The sequence below is a fragment of the Schistocerca cancellata genome, chromosome 1 (assembly GCF_023864275.1).
Source record: "Schistocerca cancellata isolate TAMUIC-IGC-003103 chromosome 1, iqSchCanc2.1, whole genome shotgun sequence".
NCBI classification, from domain to species: domain Eukaryota; kingdom Metazoa; phylum Arthropoda; class Insecta; order Orthoptera; family Acrididae; genus Schistocerca; species Schistocerca cancellata.
Window position 1 is genome coordinate 1,039,565,482 of NC_064626.1, and position 13,210 is coordinate 1,039,578,691.

The 13,210-nt window shown below is 44.2% G+C and overlaps 1 protein-coding gene across 1 annotated transcript in view; it reads left to right on the forward strand.

The window, feature by feature from the left end:
• Nucleotides 1–13,210, forward strand: part of LOC126124646 (zinc finger homeobox protein 4) — a gene marked incomplete at its 5' end in the record, with an annotated part of 330,802 nt that overhangs the window by 245,413 nt on the left and 72,179 nt on the right. The window contains one exon of the mRNA XM_049915109.1: nucleotides 9,779–9,958. Within this exon, the coding sequence (XP_049771066.1) occupies nucleotides 9,779–9,958 (180 nt within the window). The remainder of the gene's footprint in view (nucleotides 1–9,778; nucleotides 9,959–13,210) is intronic.

Consider the following 13,210-nt stretch of genomic DNA (forward strand, 5'->3'; position numbering starts at 1 on the left):
AATTACTACTTTAAGCATCTCATTTCCTAATCTAATTCCCTCAGGATAACCCGATTTAATTCGACTACATTCCATTATACTCATTTTGCTTTTGTTGATGTTCATCTTATACCCTTCTTTCAAGATACTGTTCATTCCCTTCAGCTGTTCTTGCAGGTCCTTTGCTGTCTCTGTCAGCGAACCTCAAAGTTTTTGTTTCTTCTCATGGATTTTAATTCCTACTCCAAATTTTTCTTTTGTTTCCTTTACTGCTTGCTCAATATACAGACTGAATAACATCGGGGATAGGCTACAACTCTGTCTCACTCCCTTCCCAACCACTGCTTCCCTTTCATGCCCCTCGACTCTTATAACTGCCATCTGGTTTCTGTATAAATTACTGTATACAAGAAAAACCAATTCATTGTTTCTATCAGCTTCAAAAGGCACCCTCTCATAAAGCGGCATCTTTGAGGCAATAGTTGGGGATAATAACATTCTTAAGTGTATTGGCTTGCCCGAAGTCCCAACCTGAATGCAACGGGACACGTTTGGGATGAGTTACAACATCGATTTCGCCACAGACCCCAGCGTCCAACGTCAATACATTCTCTAGTTTCGATTGACGAGTAAGAATGGGCCGCCTTTCCTCCACAGACGTTGACATTTCACTCTGCCCCCAGCAGAGTTCAGACCGTAATAAAGGCGAAGTGTGGCCACATCCATGATTAATGTCCACTAACAGGTGTCCAGGTACTTTTCATCAGATATTATACATATCGGCTAACACATTTCGGTAGCTAGATCATGCCCTGTTAAGTAGTCTCCTCTTGATAAATGCTTACAATGATTTATTTCACCAGCTTCCGTAATAACAGCTGCAGAAAAAATGTAACGGTGGTCAAGAGCCGCGAGGTCCGAAAGGCGTCGCAGTCAGCGGAACCGGTGAAGGCGGGTGGGCCGACCCCCTAAAACAGAGCCGGCCACACGGCTGAGCGAGGCGTTAATACACGTGTTGTCCGGCGGGAAGCCCCTGGTCGACGGTGCCGCTTGCTGCCTTTCGCGACGTTATGCAAGGTGCGAGAGATCCGCTAAGCCGCCGCGACTCCACCACTGTTGCGCAACCCACAGCGGGGTCACCGCCACCGAAGTGCTAATAACCCAAAATTCTGGCCACTCCCTGGGACGCCGACCCAGTCTTGCTGCCACTCACTCACTGACACCTTGCATTGTCACTCGGTCAAATGATACAAGAAATCGTTTCATCTCTACAGACATTCCACATGTCGTTAGCAACTAGTCCTCGCTTGAAAAGAGGACGCAGCTGTAGTAGCAGGTCTGATTAACATCTGCACGTGTAGGCCGTTGTTTAAATCCCGGTGACACAGTGGGTATCTGATCAATATTTCCTTACCAGATGTTTGGTCATAGATCTTACAAAAAAAAAAAAAAATGGTTCAAATGGCTCTAAGCATTATGGGATTAACAACTCAGGTCATCAGTCCCCTAGACTTAGAACTACTTAAACCTAACTAACCTAAGGACATCACACACACCCATGCCCGAGGCAGGATTCGAACCTGCGACCGTAGCAGCCGCGTGGTTCCAGACTGAAGCGCCTAGTACCGCTCGGCCACCGCGGCCGGCTATAGATCTTACAGGAGACACTAGTAACTAGAGGTATGTCAAGTTCGAGAAGAGCTAACAGACAATTATCAGCGTTATATTCCAGTAATGTAACTCTGTATCATCGAGAAAACTATGCAGCCACGATCTGTTCTGGTATCTGGTATCAAAATCTAGGACATCAAGTAATATAATCGGAGCTGAATAATTTCAGAATCGCTGGGTTACATTCAAATTTTCCGTTACACTATAAAGTATGTGGAAAGATGATTTTTAACTTTATGCAGACGTATCAAAAACGAAACACGAATAGTCATTTGAGATGTGTCTTTTGATGTCTGCTGAACTCAGTAAAATAAACTGTTCCAGCTGCCTCCACAATCTTCCGTATTTGCTGCCACAGCATTGATATCTGTTAAACTCCTGTAAGAAAAATTTGATCTTGACCTACTCAACGTATGTAGAGAAATCTCTTGAAATCGGTAATTGGAATGCAAAAACAGTAAAAGAGTTCATAGAACGTAGAAACGGCATAAAAATGATGACCAGTGGTAATGGGAAGGCTGATCAGCTGGCAAAGGAAATAATAAAAAGTTCGTTACGTCTCAGTCTGAAGGTTCCTGCAAATTGTTTAATACCCGTCTAGCTTCTAGAATTCCGAATGAATAGCAAGAAGAAGGAAACATGTCAGAAGTCAATAGGGAAATGCATGAAGTGCAGCAGCAACTGCCGATCACATCTAAACTTTGATTTAAAGCCTGCAGTTTGTAAAGAGTCATCGCTATGATTTGCAGAATGAAATCTGGTCATGTCTGTTTTCGTTCAAATCTTTATAAGAATTAAAATTAAGAAAACTTCATTCTGTGTTCGTAATAATGAATCGATCAGGGAAAAATTCACGCCACACTTGAGAATGTTAGGGCTGGATTTCCAGTTTCCACAAAATGTCAGCTCATACTTCCCTCACGATGTTCTGAAAGTGTTTATATTAATTATTTATGTCGAGTAGGGGCCTTATACGAGCCGATGTATGCGTTAATATATGGTTTCAGTATCTTAGGACTTGTGTACAATAAATTTAAAAAGTGTTATTTAAATGTCGTCGTTTGCTGTGTATTTTAGCTGGCCAGTTTATAATGCTTAATTTTTCATTTGAATCCTAAGATAGTTTATGCGTTTTTTGTGACATTTATCATTATATGTTTCGACACTCTACGTGGTACTCGGGCGTATCTTCAAACTGCTTCAGTCATAGATTTTCTGTAAGGTCTTCCTGAAGAAAGAATAAAGAAAGAGCAAAAAGTAAATTGCTGTCCTTACGTTGTCCCACGATTTCCAGTCCTTTGTAGGAGGTAGGAGCGTACTTCAGTTCCTTTTTTGATACCGCTGATACTATTTCCCTGGTTACAAATGCAGGGACCCTCCTTCTGACCTGAGTTCGCTAAAAAAACTCAAATCATTGTAGTGGAGGGGAGATAGTAGCCATAAGTTTCAGATTAGCAGATCTTGCGCCAGTGCCCTGGATAAAATCTCATTTTTTCCACGATTTTCACAGGGAATATGTTACTATTTCGCGAAAATCACATAGATTTGTTAGCAGTCACAACTACCGTACGATTTATTGATTTATTTGTCCATAATTAGTTTCAGACATAAGACCATTTTCAGAAGTGAAGAAAGTTTTTTGGAAATGGATGGCGCAGTCTGAAGTTGGCCCTAAGTTTGAGGATATTTACATATAAATAAACTGTTCATTACGCGAAATCGTGATGGTAACTTCATTTGTATACTTGTACGCAGCCATAGAATCGTGGAGTACTGTATTACTTGGAGTGAAAATACCTACACAACAGTGCAAATATCGATGGTATGAGCTGTGTGTCCTGCTTGGAAACGTAACTGTTACATTCACTCAAGGTACTTGAGTTGACGAGATTGTGCACTCGAGTTTTCGCCCTCAAACTTAACGATCAGTACTAATGGCTTCTGTTTTGGGTTTGTTTTTCCAGCAGTGTTAGTTGTACGGAAACAGTGATACACGGCAGTATGGATAAGTTTACGGATGAACAGCTAGCCGATATGCACCTCCTATATGGTTACAGCGACTGCCGTGGAGAAGCGGGCCAGCGGCATTGTAATGAACTGTTGCCGCAACGACAGCAACCGCATCACAGTACTTTCACATTTGATGAATGTTGCATTACTAAGTGTTTTATATTGTACGGTTTGGTGATTACATATTACAGGGTTTTTCTTGTTGTGGTGGTATTTTCAAAGAAACAAATCTAATCGGGTAACAACCCGAATAAATTACAATTACAGTTTTACTCTGAAACGAGTTACCGGAGATCATGGAGCCCTCATACCGAAATACTCCGGAAATATCCCTGAACAACCTCCCAAACTGTTGGGTTCACCCTATTATCATGTACAGGGTGTTCCTCCTAAGATCTAGGCGCTCAGTCCGGAACCGCGCGACTGCTACGGTCGCAGATTCGAATCCTGCCTCAGGCATGGATGTGTGTAATGTTCTTAAGTTAGTTAGGTTTGAGTAGTTCTAAGTTCTAGGGGACTGATGATGACAGATGTTAAGTCCCATAGTTCTCAGAGCCACTTGAATCCTCCTAAGACTCGCGAGACATATTTTCTCTGGTGTTTCCACAAACATTTGCAATTTAATTTTTGGTAAGTGCAGATAAAGTCGGAACAAACACTGCTCGTCGCGTCTTTCATGCGACGCTCAGTGTCAACAGAAAGCGTCGGTTTGTTTCCCGTTCAAACAAAACGACATTTAAAGCGGAATTTTGCATGGGATATAAAGGTCTTAGATTGGTGCCGATATATTTTTATCGATATGCATTAACAGAGACAGAATTGCCAGTACCCCAGCAGCGGCATCTCTGCCCTGGCCGGCGCTGACCACTACCGCCGGGCTTGCAGTGCTACTGAGTCGTTGCTGGATTGTTGTTTATTGTTCGAGTATCATATCGATAAAACGAACACCGCACTAGACTAATTTTGGAGCGCTCTATCGAATGGGCACGTAAAATTCCGATTTAAAAATAATTTTTCTTGTAATGGGAAACAAACCGACACTTTTACAGACACTGGGCGTCACATGAAAGACGTGACGAGCAGTAATTGTCTGTTGTGGCTCCAGCTACCCAATGCAAAAATGAAATTGCAGGTATCTGCCGAACCACGAGAAAATTCACCTGACGACTCTTAGAATATACACTCCTGGAAATTGAAATAAGAACGCCGTGAATTCATTGTCCCAGGAAGGGGAAACTTTATTGACACATTCCTGGGGTCAGATACATCACATGATCACACTGACAGAACCACAGGCACATAGACACAGGCAACAGAGCATGCACAATGTCGGCACTAGTACAGTGTATATCCACCTTTTGCAGCAATGCAGGCTGCTATTCTCCCATGGAGACGATCGTAGAGATGCTGGATGTAGTCCTGTGGAACGGCTTGCCATGCCATTTCCACCTGGCGCCTCAGTTGGACCAGCGTTCGTGCTGGACGTGCAGACCGCGTGAGACGACGCTTCATCCAGTCCCAAACATGCTCAATGGGGGACAGATCCGAAGATCTTGCTGGCCAGGGTAGTTGACTTACACCTTCTAGAGCACGTTGGGTGGCACGGGATACATGCGGACGTGCATTGTCCTGTTGGAACAGCAAGTTCCCTTGCCGGTCTAGGAATGGTAGAACGATGGGTTCGATGACGGTTTGGATGTACCGTGCACTATTCAGTGTCCCCTCGACGATCACCAGTGGTGTACGGCCAGTGTAGGAGATCGCTCCCCACACCATGATGCCGGGTGTTGGCCCTGTGTGCCTCGGTCGTATGCAGTCCTGATTGTGGCGCTCACCTGCACGGCGCCAAACACGCATACGACCATCATTGGCACCAAGGCAGAAGCGACTCTCATCGCTGAAGACGACACGTCCCCATTCGTCCCTCCATTCACGCCTGTCGCGACACCACTGGAGGCGGGCTGCACGATGTTGGGGCGTGAGCGGAAGACGGCCTAACGGTGTGCGGGACCGTAGCCCAGCTTCATGGAGACGGTTGCGAATGGTCCTCGCCGATACCCCAGGAGCAACAGCGTCCCTAATTTGCTGGGAAGTGGCGGTGCGGTCCCCTACGGCACTGCGTAGGATCCTACGGTCTTGGCGTGCATCCGTGCGTCGCTGCGGTCCGGTCCCAGGTCGACGGGTACGTGCACCTTCCGCCGACCACTGGCGACAACATCGATGTACTGTGGAGACCTCACGCCCCACGTGTTGAGCAATTCGGCGGTACGTCCACCCGGCCTCCCGCATGCCCACTATACGCCCTCGCTCAAAGTCCGCCCACTGCACATACGGTTCACGTCCACGCTGTCGCGGCATGCTACCAGTGTTAAAGACTGCGATGGAGCTCCGTATGCCACGGCAAACTGGCTGACACTGACGGCGGCGGTGCACAAATGCTGCGCAGCTAGCGCCATTCGACGGTCAACACCGCGGTTCCTGGTGTGTCCGCTGTGCCGTGCGTGTGATCATTGCTTGTACAGCCCTCTCGCAGTGTCCGGAGCAAGTATGGTGGGTCTGACACACCGGTGTCAATGTGTTCTTTTTTCCATTTCCAGTAGTGTATAATGTAAGTGTTCCCTGGAGGAATGGTCAATATTTAAGGAAATTACAAGAACGATCATTCGAAGCAGAAAAAATCTAGTAAACGTAGGTTCTAAAAAGCATACTTCAAGAGCTATGAGCATTTCTTCAGTAGAAGAGAATTGTTTCACAGTAGCGAAGATAAACAAGTGGTCACAGTTCTTAATGCATGCAAGTTAGACCCCATGATTACTAGACTTTTTTGCTTAGAATGATTATTCCTGTCATGTCTCTGAATATTGCCCATTCCTTCTGCGACACTATGTGTACACTGGGATTTTACAAGTCTTTGCATGAAAAATTTATGGGTGAGAGCTCAAGTCATGGGAACAAATTTTGTTACAAACAAAATGTTCGGTGACATTTCCCGGTTCCCTATGATGACGAGATTTGCCCCAGCTAGCAAGGGCCACTTACCAGGTGTGCTAAAGCTCTATAGCTGCTTACTACCAGCCTCGGAAATTGGTAGACAGTCCTTAAACTTTTGCTGTTGAAAACAGCTATTTTCAACAGCAAAAGTTTAAGGAGTGTCTCTAAGAAGAGAAAGATATTGTAAAAGCGAATCAGGAGTTCGGCCTACCTCTTTTCACGCGTAGCAGATGACTGGGTCATAGGCAACACACGTCGCACGCGAACCACTCGGAGTGTCTACTCCCTACCGCGTCTTAGTGGCATAATCGATAACAAAAGGCGCCTGTCGTCCCCAGGAATCGTTAGAGAACATTTTGTCTCTCACAAATGTTGTTTCCCATCACGTGATCTGTCACCCATAGACATTTGGAGCAAGAATTTCTCGTAAGAGTACAAACTCGCCATCACACTTCTGGCGCGTATTAATCGCAGTTGCCTACAGAAAGTACACTCATGTTCAGAAAAAACGGAACACTTTGAACGACTAGACATAGGACGTTCACATTCACAGCACAAGTATATTAGTATGTTCTGCAGAAACGATAAGTATTTGAACCATGTGGCCCTCGAGTTCAAGGTCAAGATCGATATCGCGGTGCAACGTCACTTACTGGTAAAATGCGCTTGAGGTTCTCATTGTTGCTGTAAATCGAAGGTAATGGACCACTGTGAACTGAGCAGATGTGCAGGATGCTTCGCAGACGTGTGCGCTAACAGTACCGTCAAACCAATGAGCTTAAAAGAGAGCGTGTTAGTGTTATAAGAGAATGTGATGCATCCATTCGGGAAGTTACTGCTTGTGAAGGACTAAATGCCCCGGCAGTTCAACGGGTGTGTGCTGAATGGTTCAGGGAAGAGCGTAGAACACCACGAAATGGGTCTGGTCGTACCACCCAGACCAACCCCCGAGGTGATCGACACCTAATTCGAATGGCATTGCAGGACAGATCTGAGTCCTCCTCGGCTCTGACGCCACGGTGGAACAGTTTAACACATGGTAAACTATCAGGAATGACAGTCCATCCCGTTTATTACGGCATGGGTTATTTGCGCGTAGTCTACTTCTCCTCCTACCTTTGACGAATGTGCAGAAAAAATGGCAAACGTATATGGAACGATGTCTCTGGGGACAGGAATGACATCAAATAGTGTTTTAGGAGGAATACGGTTTCTGTTTGTTTGAAAATGATGACTGCAATTTGGTTCGCTGCAGACAGAGGGAGGGGCATCACAGCGACTGCATTCGCGCAAGATACAAGATATACAGCGCCTACTCAAGGCCTTATGGTGTGGGGTGCGACTGGGTACAATCACAAATCGCAGCTGGTGCATGTCCAGAACACTGATCAATGTGACCTACGTGAATCACATCCTGCGACCGGTAGCCAAACACTTTCTGCACAACACCGCAGACGCTATTTTTCAGCAAGACAATGCACGACCATATGTTTGCTTCACGAACACGTGCCTTTTTAGTGTCACAGGACGTCAGCCTTTTGCCGTGACCCGCCAGATCAGCAAACTTGTCACCAATCGAAAATGTGTATATGGTGAAATGACGAGTGCAGCGCTGTGCCCCATTGGCAACCGACACAGATAAACTTTGGAACCAGGCGAATGCAGCGTGGGTGGCTACACTACACGACGCCATTCCCCCCCGTATATACGTCGGTGGTCGGTGCCATCACGCATGAAACAAGTAATCAGGGCACGCGGTGGAGCATGTACCTACTAGGCAACAAGACACATGCTGAACCGAAGTGACTGAAACGCTAATCATTTCTGCAGTACAGACTAAAGTATGTGTCCTGTGATCATGAATGTCCTATCTCTAGTCGTTCAAGGTGTCCTGTTTCTTCTGAACATGAGTGTAATTAAATAAAAGACACGATACTCACTGTATCACTTTCTAAATGGAAGGTGTCCATTGGGTGAAAATAAAGAAAATGCTCTGATTTAAACCGCTCACTTCATATATGCCCAAAAAAATCATAGTTAAGTGCAAATTTTTGCGTGTGAAAAAGCAAAATGATTCGAATGAATGGCCTTAAAACTGACCCGTTATATTTTTTATAGGCTGAAGAAAGGCGAGGCTTTATCATCATGGATAGCAAAGCACGATTGTTTCAACACAGCTCTCTTTGGTCTTTATATTGAGAAACCAGCTGTAATTTTCAGAACATTATGTAAAAGAGTTCGTTCCGGGAAGGGGGCATATAATTGTTACATCCGGCTCCTGACACCAATTGTAAAAGAGTTCGTGGTTTGAGGATGGGGAGAGAAACTTCTGACACCAATGTTAATGTATAATATGGCAGGGAAGGGGGAAGAAGGCGGTTAAATATGCCTCGTGGTGGCAGTGTGCAGGAGGTCGAGCGGTCAGGATTTGATAGTCGGCATCCAAGTCTGCCGATAAACGACAAAACAGGAAATTAAGTACAATAAAGAGGATATATTTCAATATATGGAGTACAAACGGCGCGCCTAGATTCGGAAGTTACCAGGTTAAGGCCGGTCTAGGAGGTCGAAAAATTAATTAAAGTGGGCAACGAAAGGGGAAGCGGTCCATGTTAACTTAGGTTGCTGGCCGGTCGTGAAAGCATAGCCTCTGGCGTCTGTTCTGTTCGAGGTCTGGATTGCAAGAGAGAGAAGCAACTATGTTCGGCACTGCAGAAGACTCCAGCGTCCACACACGTGATCGCTATCCCGTGCTCGCTGTTGGCTAAAACTAATGGCGTAAATTCGCTAGCAGTTTAAGTAGAAGTCTCAGGGCGTCTCCTGTCAGCAGCTTTAGCTGGACAGAACTGCCTCAGTTTTGAAAGGCAAGCGACTTGTGTCGGGTAGACACGGCATGAATTACTCTGGGAGAAAACTTGTAAAGATTCAACTGGGCCTTTGAAATAAATTTTTTAAAGTAATTCCCTAAAATATTCCTTGATTGTCTGCCATCCTGTACAATCACGTCAGCCCAGCGTTACAGTAATCGTAGCGCTTGACCTGTGTGAAATGTACCAGTTGGCAGCCAGTATATGACAGTGGTGTTGTGATACCTGACGGCATTTGTGTGTGTGTGTGTGTTTGGCAGGCAAGTCGCTGCCGGTGCACTGTGTGGTGGAGGCGGTATCGGCGGTCGGCTTCCGCAGGCGACCGGTCGTCGAGACGGACAGCTACGTCATCATCCCCGTGGCGACGGCGTTCGCCGACCTGGTGGGCGCGGCGCTGGTGCGCCTCGGCTATCCCAGCGACATGGTCGCCGCCGCCAGGGGTGAGTGCACTACAGTAGGGACACAGTTGTACCACTGTGTCAGCAGGCGGGGTGCTCAGCTGTGAACGTGCTGGCTTTTGTCGTCATGGAATCAGCGAGCTCCCGTTGTACTAGCAAACTACTGTGTAGATTTAGTATTCCAAGACTTGTTGCTTCTTGCCTTTCACTGGATGAGTACCATCCAATAATACTGCGAGACTGCACTCTGGCATTTCATGTACCTTCATCGGCTTCAGGCCGTACTATCATATAAATAACAGTTGAGAAAAATAAAAAACTACTTCATTTGCTTTCAGCTTACTGCTTTACCAAAAACACAAAAAGAAAAACGTTGCAAGTGAAATAGTGCAATTGAAGAGTCTGCTTTACCACGAGAGTACTCTGTGGATAAATGCTTGATTCTTTTATGTTTGTTAATAAAATCTACGGATGCACTCTTACGAGAAGGAAACAGAACACTGACACAAAGTAATAATATCGTACTAGATTAATATTATCTTCCTAACTGGCGCCTATTCTTTTTGTTATGTGATGTCCATAAGATCGTTACAGAAAATAAAATCCAGAAGCGTATTTTTAGTCACATTCCTCTAGTGTTCGTGAAAGAAACGAGAATAGCCACATATCGAAACCTTGCCTTGTGTGGCAGAAACCATTGCTTGTTGTTACGAGAAAAGTAAATAAATACGAGGGCTATTCGGGAAGTAAGTTCCGATCGATCGCGAAATGGAGACGACTGTGAAAATCCGATGAATCTTTGCACAGATGTGTTGGGTCGTGCTTCTTGTATTCCTGTCGATCGCGTCACGTCGCCCTTTTTTGCAGTTCTGAGTGCATAGTAAGCACGGAAAGATGCATAGGAAGTAGCGTCTCCTACCATGCATGAGGGTGAGAGATTTCGCCTGATGTCATGCAACCCATATAACACAACTGTTACGCGGTCCCTTCTTCGCGTCAATACTCAGCCGAACTCTGCAGGGGCAATGAAGATGCTTCTGCAGCGTTTCCAATGGGAAGTGTTTGATTAGCCACAATGCAACCCGTAACTGCCTGCCCCCGAGTTTCATCTCCACTCGCATTAACCGCTGGCTTTGAAGGCAACATTTTGGGACAGTCAACGAGGCGGCTGCCTACTACGACGAGGGAACGGAAAGATGGCACAACTGTATGTCTTCAGTCGGAGCGGTGACTATGTAGAGAAGCGGCAGGAAGGTGTAGCTAACTGTTCCAAATATAACATTTTTGATTTTCACAGTTGTTTCCATTTCGGGACCGGTCGGAACTTACTTTCCGAGTAGCCCTCGTAAAAATAAATGTGAGAGCACTATTCTAGCCCCTCACGAAACAGCGTGACTGCCGAGGGAATGCACTCACTTTGTGTTTTGACACAGGCTGAGTACTGTGTGTGTGTGTGTGTGTGCGTGCGTGTGTGTGTGTGTGTGTGTGTGTGTGTGTGTGTGTGTGTGTGTGTGTGTGTGCGTAATACTGTAGTATAAGTATTTCTTACCACTATTACCTCCTATACAAGGTTGTGCATTCTGCAGTAAACAATAATTCCTACACTTTCTGGAGTTCCATACCCATCTACGGAGGATATAATTACTGCAGCAGATCGGATGATCGTTCATGAGTAACATTTTCTACATTTTCACATGCAAATTGGTGCTGCTTCCTTCGATATTTCTCATGCGTATTTTACGCTAGACTGTACATTATATTTACCGATGAAGTAAATCTTTGAAACTGATTGCAGGCATTTTCTTACAGTTTAGCGATATTTACGACGGTAAGCAGAAAACAATCTGCACAATATTATTATAATTTATTAAAACAGTACAAAAAGAACGAAATACAAGCTTACCAAAACTCTCAGAACGAACAGAGGGAAAAAGCGCAAATTGTAGTCTGTTTTCTGTCAAAGTGAATCCTGTAAATGAGCACGCAGCTTTCTAAGTTAGCTATGAGAAAGGTTTTATTGAGAAAACAATATCTAGACGACGAGCTATTTTCTTCTTGTGTAAATCACAAGTTTAAAAAGCGTCAACTGACAGGTGGAGACTGTCGTTCTGAGTCAAATAATTATCTATGCGCCATAAATCTAAAAAGCGTTGGAATGAGGTCATGTAACTGCCACACATGCTTCAATAGCTTTATTCACACGACTATTCTTTGTTTTTTTTTATCAAAGTGGAAAAATAAAATTGATCCAAGTTGTTACAAGTCATTCACATAAAATGACATTAGCTCCAGAACGTAACAACACTTGAAAATGCATTTTACAGGAAACAGGAGATCACCAAATCCACTTCTCGGAGAATTCCAAATTGACCATGTGGCTATCTCACTTCATTGTCAAGAAGAAATTCAAAACACTAAAGTGCTGAAAAGCCTTGATGTTGATTCAGACCACTATTTGACTACGATTAAATTCAGACCACTCCCATTTCGAAAAGAGAAGAAAACCTTTTACAAAATTCCAAAATATAACACAGAAACTTTAAAAAATGAAGAAATTAAACAACGGTTTCAAAGAGCATTGCACAAAGATAGCGATGGCATATCCACAATAAATAAGGAAGCGGGATGGGAGGAGATCAAAAACGAAATAGTTGAAATAGCAAAAGAAAATTGTCTCGTGAAAAGAGTAAGAAGACATCCATGGTGGGACAATGAATGTGATGAGAACCTGGAGAAGAGACAGAAATTGTGGCAGAAATGGAACTCCACAAAAGATCCTCAAGATCTTGACAATTTTAAAATCCAGAGAAGAGAAACAGCTAAGCTTTTCCGTAATAAAAAAAGAAGACAATTTCAGGATAACCTAGAACAGATTGAGGAAGACTTTAAAAGAAATAATTCTAGAGATTTCTACAAAACTTTTAGAAAACAGCTAACCAAATACCAATCCCCAAATTTATGTTTTAAAGATGAAGAGAACAAGCTAGGTTTGACAAACAAGACTAATTGTGAAATACTAGCAAAATATTTCGAGAATCTACTAAATTGTGAACCACCCAAAGATAAAATGAGTTTTGAAAACCACCGAAATACTAATACCGAGTCAAAACCTCCAGACGCTGAAGAAATAAAACACATAATACACAGTCTAAAAAACAATAAAGCCCCAGGTGAAGACTCCATAGTACCAGAAATCCTAAAAATAATGGATACCAACCTCCCACAAGTTTTGGAACATATGTTTAAGAAGATCTGGGACGAAGAAAGAATTCCTGAAGACTGGCAGTGTGCCCT